At 35.8% G+C, this 19,220-nt stretch overlaps 1 protein-coding gene across 2 annotated transcripts; it reads right to left on the minus strand.

Moving 5' to 3' along the window:
* Positions 1–7,312: 7,312 nt before the first annotated feature.
* LOC115970895 (DEAD-box ATP-dependent RNA helicase 28-like) lies at positions 7,313–18,711 on the minus strand. Of its 2 annotated transcripts, XM_031090513.1 has the most exons (20): positions 18,295–18,711; positions 17,724–18,017; positions 17,457–17,636; positions 17,290–17,358; positions 17,051–17,157; positions 15,724–15,802; positions 15,006–15,179; positions 14,705–14,853; positions 14,402–14,497; positions 13,732–13,834; positions 13,355–13,417; positions 11,980–12,041; positions 11,761–11,857; positions 11,005–11,123; positions 10,886–10,928; positions 10,521–10,622; positions 9,593–9,691; positions 9,319–9,402; positions 8,382–8,653; positions 7,313–7,676 (listed from the first exon to the last, which is right to left on the minus strand). In XM_031090513.1, the coding sequence occupies exons 2-20, from the start codon at positions 18,006–18,008 to the stop codon at positions 7,661–7,663; spliced, it is 2,199 nt and encodes a 732-aa protein (XP_030946373.1). In that variant the 5' UTR covers positions 18,009–18,017; positions 18,295–18,711; the 3' UTR covers positions 7,313–7,660. The 2 variants fall into 2 exon arrangements, with proteins under 2 accessions (XP_030946373.1, XP_030946374.1); XM_031090514.1 differs by lacking the exons at positions 7,313–7,676; positions 8,382–8,653 and adding an exon at positions 8,697–8,940.
* Positions 18,712–19,220: the final 509 nt, after the last annotated feature.

Consider the following 19,220-nt stretch of genomic DNA (forward strand, 5'->3'; position numbering starts at 1 on the left):
TCTATAGTCTTAACATGGTAGTCTGTCTTGAATGCCTTCTTCAAGGATCATGAGGACCTATAGCTCGCATGAAATGAGCGTGTTAGGGTTGTAATTCGCCCGAAATTGTGTTTTCTTTTTCTTTTTTTTCTAACCTTTTTTCTTTTCTTTTCTTTTCTTTTCTTTCTTTTTTTTAGAATTAGTTTATAAAATTTCAACTATGAAATCTGCTTATGGTTGCTCTTTATATTTGGCCAAGATACCATAATTAATTTTGAACAAAACTTAAGTAGTAAGGACCAAAATTTGAACCATAACCCACCAAGAACAATGGATGATGGCCCAACAAGTCCAAAACAATATATTTGTAAGAAAATGGGTTAATTCAGGGAACGATCTTACAAAATGAGTAGATCATAATTGACTGGATTCAAGACAGTAAGACAAATTGATGGAAATAGAGATCCTCGGTCAAGTCTAAGGATAAGGTGTTCTTATATTAAATTAAGCTTATCTCCATACAATGTGTTCTTCTTTTTTCCTTCCTTCTCCAATTACCCCACTCTTTCCATGGTGATCCCTTTCTTATATAGTCTTACCACCCTTCATCTTAGCGCTTCACCTGTTGATTTAGCAGAAAATTCTTTGGATGCTTGTCCCATCAAGATCTCCTGGAAGCTTTGTTAGTAGTTGTAAGCTGAGTTGCCACTATTCAGGTGTCATTTCTCCATAAATGCGGTCAGTTCATTAGGTGCAGTGCATTTAATGTGGTGGTGGTAGCCTTCTTCCCAGATTTTTCTTCTTTCATGATTAACTGAGTTTCTTGCTACTTCCCTGAAGCTCTCCCGAGGTGGCCTAGGTTTTCGGAAATTAGAGCTAACCCATTATTCCTCCCGAGGTGGCCCATAGCCTAACACACCTGCTCGGACTTCACCACCCCATAATAGCCTCTCAAAATTCTTACTCTTTCTTTTCCAGTGAATGTGGAATTTTGATTCCTTCCCCAAAACCTTGCACACTTAAGGAACGTTCCCATGTGGTAACGTCTTTTCACCTGCTCTATGCACACTCCTGATGCTTCGGCATTTGCAACACACCATTAATTGCTTCACACGGCACTCTGTCTCCCACGTTCTACTACGCGATGAAGATCCTACAATAGGGATTTTTCATGGGATTTCGAGCGGGAACTTTCCCACTCATCTTTTCTTCTTATATAAAGGGTGTGAGGTGTTCCTTTTCTCCATTTCCAAAACTTCAATCTCTTAAAGAAGCGGTCCGAGGTGCTCCTTTCGTATTTCGCTATAAACACCACTTAGTTCACATTATAGCTTTAGGATCCTTTCTTTCCTGGATGGGTAGGTTTGCTAGTTTGGTAGATACGCCCGAGGGTAGAGAAGCCTTTAAAGCTAAGTATAATATACCACCTAGGGTTAACATACAACACTGCCTCCAAGGGGAATGGTATGTTCTTAGGCCAAAAGGGGTTGTGGTGGTCCCTATGATCACCTTTATAGAAGGGGGAATGCGAATCCCTATGGGGAGAGTAATTAGGGATTTTCTAATTGCCCACAAACTCTACCCGACCCAATGCTCCCCGAACTTGTTTAGAATATTGGGTAGTGTTGATGCCTTAAACCAAAAAATGGGGGTAAACCTTTCCCACCACGACATCAACTCAGTATATAATTGCCAATACCTTAAAGACACCGTGTTTTACTTCAAACTAGGTTCCCTCGGCCAAACCAATTTCATGCCTCCCCGAATCCAACAAGGGCTTGGACCAGGATTTCTTGATCGTCTCAGGTGAATGGCACGATGGCCTACACTGTCCGATACGGGATGGTCAGCTAGGTGAGGTGTTCCAGGATTAAGTACCCCACTCTTTCCCCTCTCTAAAACGAAAATCTCAATTTCATAATCCTTTTCTTTCTAGTTACTGAATGCCTTTTTCTACTTCTTGTTTAATCATCCTTTTACTCTTGGTTTTTGCAGATAAGCATTTTATAGCTCCCAACTTCAGTTTAGTCAACGAGGAAGATCTCAACAGGATTCTTCGGTCTAAAATCTTCCTTCACACGGACGGCCAACTATGTGCTACCCATGTTATCCTCGGGTACAAGCCCATTTTGTCCAGCTTTCAATCACCCAAGAACGTCATCAAAGCTAAAGATCCTCGACTACACCAAATAAACATTGCAATGCCAGGATTCCTCACCGGAACCTTCCCATAAAGGAACACACCAAGTTGAGCTCCCCAACAAATGTGCCACTAAGGAAAAAGTGATATCCTCAGACTTAACTCAAGAGGAAGAAGCTGCCAAGGTATTTGAGGTGGTAGATTCGGAAGAAGAAGATTTTGAAATATTCGACCAACCACACCCTATAGAATCACCAAGCAACACTTCCAAGCCTCTACCTTCCGCTCAAATCTATAGCAACCAAGAGCCAGCTGACATACCTGAAGCCATGGTGCTCCAACGTAAGAAGAACACCAGTCTCCTTGGGCAATTGGAGTTATATGCAAGGGGGTCCACACCCGAAGTAGCCGTCCAACCTTGATCCCCCATTCCTCTTCTTACCCATACCTCCCCTTCTGAACAGCCAGAAAAGAAGAGGAAAAGGGAAAAAGAGGGTAAAGAAGTATCCGAGGAATATGAGATTGCTCCTTCCAAAGAACCCAAGCCCCAAAGGGGGGGGGGGGGCAAAAATTGCCAAAGAAGCACAAAGAGAAAATGCAATGGACAGTTTGGGAACAGAGATGGTTTCAAACCGCCGCCCCAGGGTCTCGATTTGGAACCCCTCACTCAAGTTGGATGGAGCCCTACTCCCGTTGGACTCCTCTATTAGGGACTTCCAAAAGGGGAAAACGGGCTATGTGGCTGACGCTCTAGAACAACCCCTACTCTTACCATAAGACATGGCCGACCTGAGGTACTTAAAAAAGCATGAGGTCTTCTTAACTTTAAAGAGGGACTTGGCCATGGTATAAACTTTTACCTATTATCTCTCTCTTTTTTTTCTTCTTCTTTTCCTCATTTTTTTTTTTTTTAAATGTAACTTACTAGCCTACCCTCACGCTATTACTTTCTTTCAGGCAATCGGAACAACAAACATTGCCAAGGAATGGGTAGACCATGCCCATGCTCAACTGAAGGACGAAAGGCACACCGAGTATCTGTAGTCAAGACTCTGGCCGTGGCCGAAAAGAAAATAAAGGACCCGGCATAAAGCTGACCGAGACAAATAGAGAGCGAAAGAGCACCGAAGCCGCTCTAGCCGATGCAGAGAAGCAAGCTAAAGATCAACGCTAGCAACTTCACCAAGTTGAGGAGCAAATGGTGATTGCTCGGGAACAGATTGAAGCTCAGAGAAAAGAGCTAGAGAAGAAAGAAGAAGCCCTTGCTTAGGCCGAGCAATCTGGCTATGACATCAGGATGATATTTTTAAACCTCATTTGTAGTTTTGTGAACAAATATTACCCAGTTCTTCTCATCAACTATGTTTTTTCTTTACATATTTAGTGTTTCCTTTTTGAATTTAAATGTTGCTCCATATGGCTTGTAGTTGCCAAAGTAATTTGTTCATTGATTGTTGGACCATAGATACCTTTTCTCTTTGAATTTGTTGAAAGCTTTTAGTTTAGTTAATTAGCAAGTTTTCTGATTATTAAGCATGAGACAGGAAACTTTCTTGGATTTCCAAATTTGTCAGATGGGGAGGAATAAATAGGAAAGCCACAACTGTATCTGATAGATGGATATGGGTCGACAAACCTTCTAATAGTGTGCTTCTTTCACGTGGTCACATTACCTTTTGAACCTTCTAATTTAGTTTGGTGGCTGAGAACCTTCCCTTCGAATTCTAAACACTCTCCAGAATATTCGTTTTGTGATGTATTCCATTCTGATGCTTCCAGTTAATGCCAGTTATGCACATCAATGGACTTGCAAACGCACATGTTCCTAGTTGTGCATAGTTATTTTCTTGAGAATGTTTCATCCTCTCATGATATGTACAATTGTTATTTCTTTATATTCTGTGTCTGGTTTATTGCTATAATACTTCATCTTGATTTATGGTCTTTATTGATTTTGGCCTTTTGCCAGTCCAATTATGTTTTGGTTTTGACATTACTAAAAATGTACATAATTCTGTGGAGAATGAGACTTTATATTCTTCAATTATTTCTTGCAAATTCTCTTGCTCTCTCCATCTGGAGGACAAAAGAATTAAGGAATTAGAGTTGAATTCTCTCCTTTTCAAGATATGAAATGATTCTATTTTTCAAAATCTGCAAATCATTTTGGGTGAGTCGATTTTTATCATCGAGGATAATAATGTACTGAGAAATCAATATTGTATGATATGGTTAGTTCTGCTTGGTTGGTCCTCACTTTTGGGCTAGATTGACTCGGTACTTGCAATTTAGTGCATTCTATTCTTGGTTTCCAATTAATGTACACATGGTGGTCATGCAGTCAAGTCAAAATTGGACAACAAAATTGAAATCTTTGCGGACTTTTTTGTTGTTGTTGTTGTTGTTGACGACATGAAATTGGAAACATAATTGTGTACTAACAAAACTTGCTTGGCCCAACTTCATACGAATTCCATTTTAAATTTCTCGTCCTCCATCAATCCCCTGGTAGCCAATGATCCCTAAATACTCATGGGCACCAGAGTGGAAGTCAATAGAAAAGATTTTCTTTCTCAATCATTGTCCTTGCCAAATAGCAAGACTATGGAGCCTACAGTGGATGCTAGCATGACGAGAGCAGGGGGGGTTTGGGGCTGACTCCCGCAATGTCCTATACTCATTCTTCTGTTTTGGTTACAATGGGCTGACAACAGGGGCTGCCATGTCTTTCTCTTCAGCCATGTATCCTTCTGGCTCAATGCAATATATGGTGGATTCTAGAGGGACCCCTGTTGTTTTGGGGTCTACACCAGCTGTTCCACCTTCCTACTCTCAGCCACCGTTCATGGTGAGCATTGGTGGTGTACAATCAGGTCTAAATAATCCCGGGCCATCCCGTCCAAATTTTGATCTAAATTCAGGATTCATGATGGAGGGAGGGCATAGAGACTCAGGGAATTTGAGGCAGCTTTTCATTCCTGGTCAAGGCAGGTCTGTGGAGGAGCATACGAGGACGAACTTACAACCCTCTTCAAGCTCTGGGGTTGGAGGGAAAAGGAAGGAACCTGATAGTGGATGGGAATCCTATCCGTTTAACTACAAACATCAGCAACCACCATGGAAATAGTCAGTGTTTTATTTATCTACGGTTCCTCCTCTCTTTCGATCAGTTCATAAATCCAACCAAGCGAATTGATGCTTACGTTACCTAAAATTATCCAGAATGGTAGGTCAGCCCATGGCTTTAGTGGGAGGGGAATTATTAACTGAATAAAGCTGAGGGCGTTGTGGATGTAATGTGATTCTTGTGATTAATTGCTGAAGGGAAAAAAATTAGGTCTATTGTTTTAATTTTGATTTACTTTGAATCTCCTTTTCTGGGTTTCATAGGTGGCCATTGCAATCATAGAAAGCTTGGTACATGTAGCTGTAATTTCTCTTCCTTATATATCACAGAAATTTATAGGAACTGGTCTCGTTTTACATTGTTTTATGGTGCTTATATTAAAGGTCACAGTGAGTTCGTGTGACATTTCATGATAAACACACAGAGAAAGTAGTTGCTCAAACTTAGCCTCATTTTATATGTATAATATATATCATTTTAGGCCCTGTCATGAACTCTGACCTTGATGAGCACGAGGCTCAATTTGGTAAGTTTGAACTGTGGGCGAGAATTGGTTTAGTGGTCTTTAATCTCTTGCTGGAGCTTTAAGAAGCGAAAAGAATCAAACTATTTTGTGGGTACCTTTGTGGTCTTGAATCACTTAAGAGAGTGCTTGTTTGTAATATAATATAACTTGTCAGTTGTCATTCTCCCTCTTAAAAGTTACCTTGTATGCCAACCTTTTTTATTAGTGACACTAATTCCATTCTGCATGTGTATAGCATTGTAACCAAGTTGCATTGAGCAAGTATTAAAAATTGAATAATGCTACAGGCACAAACTATTTTACAATATTTTTACAAACTGCTGATATGGTAAATTCTTACTAGTTCTAATATGAACCCATCACTAATATCACATTTTTACTTGCAATAACTATTTGGAAAATACTAAAACCATATCAACAGTTTGTAAAAATGTTGTAAAATGGTTTGTGTCTGTAACATTACTCTTAAAAATTTAGTATTGTTCATTAAAATTATTTTTTTGAATGAACCAACTTTGAGCTCATTGCTAAATTATATTACATGTTTTAATTTTTTTTGGTCGAAAAAACTCGAACTTATTTACACGTTACTTGATTAACTTTTTTTTTTTTTCTCATATATGGTAAACATAAAGATAAAAGTTTTTTTTACCCCTTCATAAATCTATTAACTTATATTAGAATTGAAATTATATTACTAAAGTTAATTAGATGGAATGATTTTTGTCTATTAGCTTACAAAAATTAGATTCACCACTTGTATGGTTAAAAATTATCTGTAATCTTACCATAAAATAGACTATTTATGATATCAATAAATTACAATCAATTTATAATTTGATATCTTAATAACTTACATTTTAAATTTATATAATTCAATTTCAAGTCTATAAATATATTTTTAACATTTATACATATAAATATATAATATTATAAATTAATTAATTGGGTCTCACACTCATGGATTATGAGCTTCTCATAAATACATTATTATGTTTAAACTTAATTGGCTTTTTAGTAGTCATCCTAAACTTAACATTGAGCCTTTTATTTTTTTGGATATATCAATAGTTGGGATTGTGGGGATTAGAACCCTAGATTGTCTTGGTTGGAAACCGATTTGAGTAGTTGGGATTGTGGGGATTAGAACCCTAGATTGTCTCGATTGGAAACCAATTTGAGTAATAAGGCTCTTGAGAACTTTAGCTCAGCTTATTTGTTAAATAGACCAAATACAAACCAAACTCAGGCTGCTGTGAACAACTCAATTCATTTAAAACCCAACATGTGGACCATTGGATCAGGACAAAGCCCTTTTTTCCCCTTTACCCCTTTAGGCATGAACAGAGATGCCCAACCAGATTTCTAACTGGACAAGTATAAACAGAGGCCCTTTTTTTTTACATTTTAGCATGAGCAGAGATGCCCAATTAGTTCTCTAACTGGACAAGTATAAACAGTAATTAACGCTTGTGCAGATCAAAACTCGAAATTCGAAAATAAAACACGAGTTTCTTATATGGAGGAAATTAATAAACTCTTGGAAGTTTGGAACGCAACCTTCTTTCTTTAATGCTTAACTAATGGAACAACAACACTTCATCGAAATAATTTATCACAAAAATGAAGGGGAGCCAACTGGATCAGCTAGTTGCTACAGTAACAATGTCTTCCTAAAGCAGCAGGACCCCTTTCCTATCCTCAACCCCAAAAATGCAAATGATATCTGACACAAACTACTTTTGAATCTGCTACCTCTTCTATAAAATGGGTTACAAAGATAAATATATCACTGTCCACCAAATGCACAATTCCCGTTGACAGCTTGTTCTCTCACATAAAGTTAGATGCCGAAGGAAAACTTAGCCACCAGCTTCACTTCATAGTTCTACTTGCGCTTATACCTGGGAAAAAATAGTTGGAACAAAAGTAAGTATTTTCTTCCAAGAATGGGCTCACATTGAGCATTTGCAGTGCAAAGTCAAAATGAGAGAGAAAACTTGCAACCCTTTATCATGCTTTGATACCAAATTTGATACAGGGCAAACTAGAACAATACAACAGGAAAATAAAAGATTGAGAATCTAGATGTCAACACCTAGGCCTGCTTAAGGTTAGCATCAAGCATAATAAAATCATTAGGAAACCTAGGGTTGACTAGAGCTGGCACCAGACCACAGATAATTTCAATAGAAAATTTATTCATCAAAATAATCCCCCTTTGATAGGAGCTCAATACTTTTCTTATATAAGAGTATTAAACCATAATTCTAACTAGTGTAGAAAACCCTAATTACCTTATAAAAAAATAACCTTGCTTCTAGAAATTAAAAGACTAATAAGTAATAACCTAATAAACTACTGGACCTAAAATAAAAATATAATTGACCAATAGAAGTACAAATTGACTTGCAAAATAAAATAAAACTAAATTAAAATAATTTTCTCCTTGAGCCTCCCATATCATTGTTCTTAGCATAAAATATTTGCAAATCATACATACATACATGAAATACATAGGCCACAAACACACACATATATACATACATACATAAGATCAAAATCAACCGCGGAAGTACTGTGCAATGGGATTGTAAGCTAATTTATACCTTGACTTGCTCTTAAATGAATGTTTGGACTTTTTCTTGCCTGGAACAGAATTTCTTTTCTGCTTTTTCTCACTCATGTCACTTTGAAATAGCTCCTGCATCTCTCTTGTCCTTGATTGTTGTCTTTGGTTAGGACGTTCAGATTTCTTGGTGTTCTTCACAATCTTGCCTGTATCTAGTGCCTTCTTCACAGCCTTCACTGCTTTTGCCCGTCGGTAACCCAGTTCAACAAGGGACAATCCAGTCTTTTCATTCTTGTTTTTATCATTACCCTGCAGTTCTTACTTATTAAACAGTGTGTGCCACCTTATAACAAACTTGACAAAAAACACCTCAACTTAAAAAGTTAAAAAATATATATTAAAAAGAGAGAGAGAGAGAGAGAGAGAGAGAAAGAAAAGGAAAAAGTTGCGGGGTACAAATCCATCAATTGAAAGAGCAATGGAGGCAATAGTGTGCACACAGAGATGGGAATTCCCTTAGACCATCATAAGCTCAGATGTTGACTTCATAAAGATCAACAAGCAGAAGATATGTAGAAGAAAAAAGACAGCAAAGTCTGCCAAAGTAGCATATAGATGATGTTCATATATGACATTTAAGAATAATACAATCATATCTTCAATTTAATGTCATGCCTAATAAACTCTGCAGGTAGCAAGGATGAAACCAAAATTTGAACAATAATAGCAATCAAAATCAATCTAGCACAATCTTCTTTGTTGTTCAGGTTACTATAACCAATTGCCTTGACAAAACATTCTTAGATTATTAAGATTACAAATAGATTGAGCCATCCAATTGTCCCAGAAATATTCAGATTCTTATTAGTTAATACAGATACTCCATGTCACTAAACGCTGCTATAAGCTAAGATTATGAGAATAGTTCAATATAGATGGAAAAAAATTAACACAAAAAGTAAAGGAGAACATACTTCTAATTTTTTCATTTGATTTTCATCCTCCAAAATTTCTCTAGCTGCTTCCAATTTTCGACGCTTCTTCCGGGGCAAATTTTTCTACTCAACATATACCAGTTAAGAACATTAGTCATGTTGTATATCAACTAAAAGTTTTCATCTATTTTTTTTTTTTTTTTTTTTTGATAGGTAAAAGAGAGAGGTAAAAGGATAAATTAATTTTAGATGAAAAGTTTTCATCTAAAATTATTAAATTAACAAATAATCTCAAATTCAAGATAATAAGCACCTCATGCTCTCGCTTCCTTTTTTCTTTCATTTTGAGGTCTTCAGCTTCTTGTGCACTGATTACCGCTTTTCCAGAATTTGTTTCTTTTTCCACAGGTGCCTGTCAATAAGATCACAGAGTCCGGTTTTAATCAGTTAAAACTCCAATCCAAGATAAAGTGTTCAGATTAAGAAAAGAACAAAGTCATTTAGAAGAGAGGATTCCACTGGAGATAAGATGGTACATTGGGAAAGGAAAAGATAAATAGAGAGGGAAGGAAGGAGGGAGGCAGGTAGTAGAGAGAGAGAAACTAGAAAAATGGGATACTTAAGAGATAAAGAAACTAGCTCAGCTTCTGCATACTCTTTGACATGGAAAGAACCTCTCACATTGGAGGTCCTTTAAAATAAAGGATTATATAAATTCATTAAAGAAAAGAGGTAATACTCTGTCTAACAAGCAAAGACTGAATGGCACTATGAATATTAAGTGGGTAATTCAACAAAAAGCTCTTTGTATAAGCGGGTTGGAAAAATAACTTCATCATTTGTATTTGAGAGAAGCTTTTCTGGGGTCCCAAATTTTTTTTTAATCATATAGCAGTAATCAATTTTTTTTATAAGAATAATTTTATTAAAAAAAAAAAATACTACATCATGACAACAGACACAAAGAAGCCTAAAGAATTACAACAAAAAGGAAGAGACAATGAATGAAACAATGGAATTAATATGCGTAAAATCCCATGCACGAGATATCAGAAGAAATTGAGAATGACCAAGATGGTTCCAAATTGGCAATGTGAAGGCCATTGTCAATAATCTAAAAAGATGTCCACCCATTTATGCACCAACTTATGTATAAGTACAGATAAACAATTTCCTCTTGGGGAAAATTGAGAAGCTAAGAATAATAGAATATATATGTATGTATGCAAATTTGAAATAACCTTCGATGCCTTCGCAACAAGCCTTTTCTCCTTTTCGGTAACAAACCAGGTTTTCTTGGGCCGTGAGTATATTTCCTCCCTATATGCAATCAAATTTTCTGCCTGCATGCACCATAGAAGTGCACCAATTAATGTTAAGCTTGAACAGAAATCATCTTAAGAATAATTAATGATTAGTCAAGCATGTAAAGTATATATATATATATATATATATATATACATATGATCGCTGCTTTGGAAATGACAATACAGACTTTCCAAACAATGACTTCGTCAAAATAATAGAAAATATCATTAAAAGTAGTACAACTGAACTGTATACTCATGACATCAAACAAACGCATCACATATGTAAAATCACATACCCTTGATACTTCCATTTCAGCTTTTCTTAGGGTTCTCTCTTCCCTGTGTGTAATTGAAGTCAATTATTGCAATGCAATGAACAATAAGATGAAAATTTTTATAATGAATATACTAAGACCTCTCTTCTTCAAGAATCTCAGCCACTTGATCTTCCATTTGCTCAATTATCTCAGACCACTTGGTTATTGATTGCTCTGCAACAGTTCGACTTCTCAGCTTGGAACCAGCTTTTTTAGCCTATCAAATTGAAATCATCACTAAGGTAAATCTTATTGAGGATTTGTCAGAAGCATCAATTTCTTATTGCCTTCTTTTTTCCTCAATTGTTGTTGTATGGGAGAAGCATCAATGTAATTCTCAAAAAGGGACATCTGCTTTAGAATAATTTTGTAATTGATATAAAAGAAACTATGAAGCGCAAAACTTCTAATGTGGATTTTCAGATTGGAGTTTTACATACAAAGTTTGTAGATTATCAAATAGTTGAGCCAAAATAAGATTAAAAGCAAGGTCAATTTATAAAATTGAGAAATTTGAAGCTGGAGTATTATCAAGGAGCAAGATTTATAATAAAGAAAATTATTTATAAAATTAAAAACAAAACAAGGCAACGTTTGTGGTAAGATTTCGTATGAAGTAGAAATGTTGATTAATATGAATTGAAGATAATATCAAAAGAATGATGAAGAGAAAAGGAACAATAAAAAATGAAAGAGAATTTTCTAATAAATTTACCAAATAATTATGAGTCCACCTCATTGTTAGTATTGTAAATACTAAAGTATTGTCCTACTTAAATCTAAAGAACGAATGAAACAAATTTCAAAAGATTATAAGAACCCTAATATGATATGAGGAAGAAAATGATGCTTACAATGTCTTTCAAAAGAGATCGGTCATTATCTGTAACAAATGTAACAGCATATCCTTCCCTACCAGCTCTTGCTGTACGACCAACACGATGAATATAGCTGCACAAAGGACCCCCACCCCCCCAAAAAAAAAAAAAATGATTTCATCAGTATGCAGAAAGTGAGCCTCATGCCATCACGTGCATATCACCATCTGGCAACATCAAGAAAGTTTAACCTACCTTTTATATTCCCGAGGACATTCATAATTTATAACTGTTTGAACACCTATGATATCAAGTCCCTACAAAAGACGATCAGAAAATATAGTCAAATAACGAAACAGTTCAATATTATCCAGCTTTTTTGTACCTCTGGAATCTTCTATTTATGCCTAAAAAACGCATGAGCAAAGGAAAAGAAAAGAAGAAATGTAAAGGACTTAGAAATTCATCCATTAACTTAAGAACAAAGTTTAGCTACAACCCAATTTGGAGTAAAGGTGGCAACATTATAAAGTGGCACCAGTTTAACAGTCAAATTGACAAACACGCGGTTAATTCAAATTTCTCTCTATGTCAGTCCCTCCCCCAAAACCTGCCATCATCACATCAACCCCATCAGTTTTTACCTTAGTCACCAGGTAGTTTATACCTGGTGAGAGCCAATTTAGGCTGGCAAGGCATGTTGAAGAGATCAATTGCATCCTTTAAAAGCTTAAATTATTTGAGAGCTAGTGCACGTATCCAAGCAAGTCGCCCCAAATGCACTCAGTTGTTACCAAATGATCTCAGAGGGTAAGGCATTAGAAACTCAATGAAAGCTTTCAATGGAATTGAGATTATTGCTTTCAGACTGGAATTTTAATGGGATGCAAGAGTGGAGAGATTGAGATGGGCTTGTCAAAGCACCTGCTGAGGTAAGAAACCCCATTATTATCACATTTTCCATAACGTTTTTTTCTTGAATTAAAGGGGCACTTCTTTTCTTCACACAAGTTTATCATATTTTGTAGATTAATATCGAATAGGAATTGAGAAGCTGGTTTCCTGAAGATTTCTCTAAACAATTATCCCCACTTAGGCTACCAGATCAAAACCCAGCTTCATCATCTTCATCACTATCCATGGATAGCCCCAAGTACTCATCCCTTTTATTCAACATTCCAAGCAGGGGTGACCAGCAAAGAGAGCATAGGGTGGTGGAGGTTATGGAGGAGAGAGAGAAGGGTCTTGGGTACTGGAGTTTGGAGAGAGAGAGAGAGAGAGAGAGAGAGAGATTTGAGTTAATGGGTGGGAACTTTTAATGTTAAACTTAACTGTTAAACTGGTCATGTGCATCTCACATGACCAGGAAATGTTTCACTTTATAATGCTGCCACTTAGCAGTTGGAGGAATCTCCTCCAAACCGAGTTGTAGCTCAACTTTTTCCTTAACTCAACCCCCAACCCCACCCCCCCCACCCCCCCGAAAAACCCCAAAAAAAGGCTGAGCAGATGAGTGAGGGGAGATAGGTTACTACAGTTGAATATAGAGGCATGATTTAAGTAAAAATTCATGGTAGCATGAGAGTGCTTAGAGAGAAGAAGATAAATAAGTTTGAGAATTTGTTCTCACACGAGCAGCTACATCAGTTGCAATCAAAAAGTCGACTTGCTGCTTTCTGAAAAGTTCCAAAGCCTACACAAACAACAATAAGTAAAATTCACAAAACCAAAAAGATCAAAAGCTCATAAAAGCAAGCAAGGAAAAGCATTCTCCAACGGACTTCAAAATTTTAGTACCATAAGAAAATAGGATGGTTATCTTCACTAAAGAGTAATATAATTAATTTGGATAAAAACAAAATGGCAATTTATAGAAGCTACCCACATCAAGGCGCTGGATTTGGGTAAGATTTTAGTACCATAAGAAAATAGGATGGTTATCTTCACTAAAGAGTAATGTAATTAATTTGGATAAAAACAAAATGGCAATTTATAGAGGCTACCCACATCAAGGCGCTGGATTTGGGTAAGATTTCCATGAAGCTCAGTAGCTTTAAGGCCAGCTAATCCAAATAGAATCTTCAACCTATGTGCAGCCTGTTTTGTTCCGCTGCAAATACCAATAGAAATTCATTAACAACTCAAGAAAAATCAATTGATCCAAAACACTTAACATTTCACGTTGACATAATTGATAAGCCTCTAGTACTTTCTTTTTTTCTTTTTTTGAAGCTTAGGAGCACTGGTATGATAGATTGTATGTACTCAATACAAGACTTTTAATTGACTGTAATTAGGAAAAAGGATTCATGACATCCCACCCACCAGACTGTCACATGGAAAAAGGTTTTACTCAAAATGTGAAATCCCTAGAAAATCCAAATGATGTTAAGTTTTGGTAGACCACAAATTTAGAACAGGATCCTTCTTTTTCTTTTTCTATTTTTCACCCTCCCATATTTTAAAATAGGGTCACATTTCTGCATAATATCAACATCTCCCCCACAATAAAAATATTTTCATTTTCACAACAATATTTTAGTAAATATCAGGATGCTGCTTTATATGCATTTATGCCAACATCAAGATTGCCTACTAAGATATATTATAAACAACAAACAAAGTCACCATTCATACAAGAAAATGAATGTTAACTGCACATAGCAGTAGTAAGAACCTGAAGATGATAACTTTGGAAGTAAAAGTCTTTGAGCACAATGCAAGAAGAACTGCTTCCTGATTTACTTCACGCATCCGGCGTATCCTAACCACCCTACATGACAAAGTCATAGTCCTTTATGAATTAGAAGGAAATGTAGGATAAGGCTGCCATAAAAACTATAGATGATGATTAATACAATATCTTCTGTTCAACATAGGCCTCTGCTTGAGATTCATCTTAACTAAAAAAGTATATAAGCATAAATAAACATATAATTAGATTCATCTAAAGTGGAGCAAGAATTTATTAAAGAATTACTCCTGAGTCAAAGTTTGTGGCAGTGTTTTGGATGGGTCCGCTGAGAGGCGCGAGGGTTTGGTCAGAGAAAGCTTGATAAGCTCATCAACTTCCTCGGTCATTGTAGCTGAAAATAGCATGGTCTGCCTTCTTTTCGGACATAGACGGACCTGTTAATGAATTATAAATGAGAACTAATATTAAAAAAATCAGAACATACAAAAAAATAAAACAGTTTATTCTTTTTTTTTTTTTTTGATAAGTAAAAAAAAAAGTTTATTCTATATTTGAACCTTTTGAGTTAAAAAGGATAAAAAGATACCAGCTCACGAATTTCAGCACTAAATCCAAGCTCCAGAAGGCGATCAGCCTCATCAAGGATTAGTACCGCAAGATCTTCCAAATCCACAGACACAGAATTGCGTAAATGATCTATCATGCGTCCTGGAGTGGCCACAACAATATCAGGCATTGATCTCAAGGCTGCCTCTTGCACCTAATATAGAAAGACATCACCTCAATATTCCCGGTGGAAACAGATAAGCTATCAAGTACAATACATCACCCCTTTTTATTATCAGTTAATAAATTGTTCTAAATGGTGACACACATTGGGATTTTAACCACATCCTTGTATTTATGTTTAAGATTGAGATTTTCCTTTTAGGTAAAGATGCAAACTAGCTAAGTTGACTAATTTTAAGTATAACTGGAACAGTAAACAGAGATAATCATTTTAGCCCTGGAAGTTATTTGTAGCATACCACTATTTCGTGAAGTTCAAAAACAAAACAATAATCTTAAAACCCATATTCTTCTTTATTAATTTCAAAAAGGCCTGAATTTCAATTTATTGGAATCTACATATAAATAACCTTAGACTAATTTTTCATTTGTTGAATAGATTTAATTTCAAATGAGTTGAACAAAATAACAAAAGACAAAAAGAAAAAAGGGATTTACTGAAAGCACTGTGGGTGCAGAGACACCTCATATCAGGTGTTCATAAATCAAAACATTAATGAGATTCATGATCAAACCTTTGTCGAAAGCCCACCAACAACCAGGCAACATCTGATGTCAGTAAATTGAGCAAGTTTCTCTATCATACTGTGAACCCTGCACGATGACATCAAAATTTGATTGATTATAAATTAAAGATCAGAACCAAACCAGGTAAGCAAAAAGGTCAATTTTCTTCTCCTTTTTTTCAGTCTCTTTGACAAACCAGATAAGATAATATTTTCCAGAGAAAATTTTCCCTCAGGCTTGTATGAGACTGACCCATGGGCCTTGTAATGGAAAATGTTATCTAACTTGGACTTGAGATGTAAAGTGGTGTCTCAGAATTCATAATTCAAACGTTGTTTCATAATCATAAAAATAAATTTGAGGCAAAAAAATATGAACCACAAACATTGACCATTACTTCTCAAACAAAAGAAATTACCTGGAATAATTTAATACACTGCATAAGTAGATAAATCTCTTCACAAAAATGCAAGTACAAGTTGATTTTAAGCAAGGATTTAGCGCATCCAAAACTTCAAAGGTAAAAAACACAACATGAACATGCATACAAAAACATAGAAAAATGCTACCATTGGGTATCTCTAAACGTCCATTTCTGTTATTCCTCATGCCTACTATTACAATTTTTTTTTTTTTAACTTACACAAACATTAGCTAGGTCTTGAACTTGGAACCTCATCATCCACCTTAATCTTACAAGAGAAGAAAAGGCCATTTGAACTAGAGCTCTCTGGCATCTACTATTACAATTATTAAAATTAAACTTGACATGATATAATTCATCCTAATTCTAAACCCACTAACCCTTTAGCTTACAAATCACCAGTTCACAGTCTAATGTAAACCACTGTTTCAGGTTTATTAATTAATATTATATCATTAGCATACAAGAATTTAAAATTAAAAATTGCCTCTCATTTTTAGAAATAAAAAATAAAAAATTTGGTCCCAATAGTAACCAAATGGATGATTTGGAGACACAATCTAAAGCTGTCAACCAAACTGAACTTCATACACCATTTATGCACATAACTACAAGAAACAAGTCACTAGGAACAAGAAAAAAAAAAATATATATATATATATATATATATTATCAAGATTTCTTAGCATGACAACCAAGTACACACAATACTATACTCAGCAAACTTCACTTTCAAAACCTTCTGCTATTATGCATACTTAAAAAGCAAAGCATGAAATTGGAACATCTATATAATGGATTATTCGTACTTAAAAGCATGACCAAAATGGAAACAACAAGACTACAAGTTCTCTTATAAAATAGCTTGCTATATGAAAAATGAATAACAAATAGGACAAAATAACACTTACTGAACTGCCAACTCTCTGGTTGGGGTAAGAATAAGAACCCTTATCGCTAGCACACGTTTTGGACGAAACAATAGTCTCTCCAAAGTAGGCAACGCAAAGGCAGCCGTCTGCATAATGGAAAAAAAGTTAAACCATAACTTCAATTGAACTATATACTAACATCAAATCTCACTCGACGAGTTTGTATTTGTATTAAAATTTCATCCTCTGAAAATCATGGCATTGAAAGAAAAATTTACCTTCCCGGAACCAGTAACGGCACTCCCACATATATCACTCCCATTCATTGCTAGCGGTATAACCGCCGACTACAATCATCAAAACCATAAAATTCAGCAAACCTAAATGGCATACATACAAACGCATATGAATAAATAAGAAATGGAATAACTGATTAAAAAGAAACCTGAATTGGTGTAGGCTTACTATACCCCAAAGCCTCGCAAGCACGAAGCAAAGGCCGCGATAAATTCAGCTCAATGAATGAAATGGCACTAAACGAAGCTCTGTCAGAAGGCACATAGAACGATTTAACATCAACGGCATCACCAGTCTCTTCATCCTCATCTTCAATCCTATCCTCTTCCTAAATGCACAAGCACAGAGAAAGTCAAGTTGATATAACAGATTTATCAAATTTAGAGATTAAAAGAGAGAGAAGATTGGTACTAACTTCTTGTTTGTTGGAATCGGATTCAGAGTCATCGTAGTTGGAAATGATAGGAATGGTGCGATTTTGGATTGCTTTGATGATTTTGAAATCGATAGAGGTTGTACTTTTACGGGCATGTTCCTCAGCTACTGATTCGTAGTAGGGAGCAAAGTCCCAAGGAGATTCTGTCTTCTTATTTAATAGCTGTTCTTCTTCATCTTCGTCATCTTCTTCTTCTTCTTCTTCTGGTTGAAAATCATCGTGTTCTTCATCGCTAGAGGTTTCGAAAACAAAAACTGGAGCCATAGGAAATGCCTGGAGTGTAGAAACGAGACAACGAACGTTTTTTTTATTAATGAGGGGGAGAGTTTAGAGTTTGGGATTAAAGGCAGATAAGTTTATAGTTATCACCTTATTATGGGTAAATCAACCCACCCAATTACAATGAAAATGACCTAAATAATCTAAAATCTTAAAAAATGACCAAAATATTAAACAAATTTCTTATACTTTCCCACACTTTCTCACCTAGTAAACAGTTAAAATCTACTAAAAAATACAGAAAAGCCCTAAAAAGTCATGAAAGCCATACAAGAAAAAGCGGAGCCACCGTCGAAACCGGCCTTCGCGGCGGCGCTGTTACTGACGGAACGTCGACGCTTTTTCTTGGCACCGTTACCCACTCCCTCTCTTCTCTAACGAAGCTACTGTGTCTTCTCTGATCGGCAGAAGGAAACCCGAAGCTCAGATTCTCGGCTACTAAGAAACCGTTGTTGTCTTCATCTAGCTCTAGAGGAAGCACTTGCTCGCTACCTGCCACGTCCGAATCTCCACCGGCGACTTTCCGTGACCGGAAGCTGAAAACGACGTTGTGGATTTCGTGCTCAAAGAGAAGCACAGAGAGTGAGGGAAAGAGAGAGGCTAGGGTTTGAGTAGAGAAAAGAAGATGATGGCTAGGTTTGAAAAGAAACACCGAAACGGGCTGTTTTTTTTTTTTTTTTTTTTTAATTATGGGGAAGGTTGAATTGAATTTGGATATATTGTTTTTGGGTATATTGAGTTTAATTAGAGAGTGTGTGTTTAGTTAAAACTTAATAATCACTGAATCTAATTTAAATGATGTATATTTAATCCAATTAATAATTGGATTAAATGATGTCTATTTAATCCAATTAATAATTGGATGGGTTTGAGTTTAATTAAAATTGATAAGTTTAGGTGAGCAAATGAGTTTGGATTTCCATTGCCACCCTTAATAAACAGTAATATTTAACTTTTATCTACCCACTTTGGTTCATAAACATCATATCAAAAACTCATTGGTTCTAGGGGGAATAAATGAGAATTAAATTGAAACCATCAAAAAATACTCCAAATTTACAAAAATAATTATAATAATCTTGAAATCTCCAAAATACCTTCAAAACCTCAAATATGATTGAATAAACCATAAAACTAACAAAATGACAAAAATATTCCAAGTGACCATGATATACCTCAAAACTTTGGGGGAATCGT

This window comes from Quercus lobata, chromosome 12 (genome assembly GCF_001633185.2).
Source record: "Quercus lobata isolate SW786 chromosome 12, ValleyOak3.0 Primary Assembly, whole genome shotgun sequence".
NCBI lineage: Eukaryota > Viridiplantae > Streptophyta > Magnoliopsida > Fagales > Fagaceae > Quercus > Quercus lobata.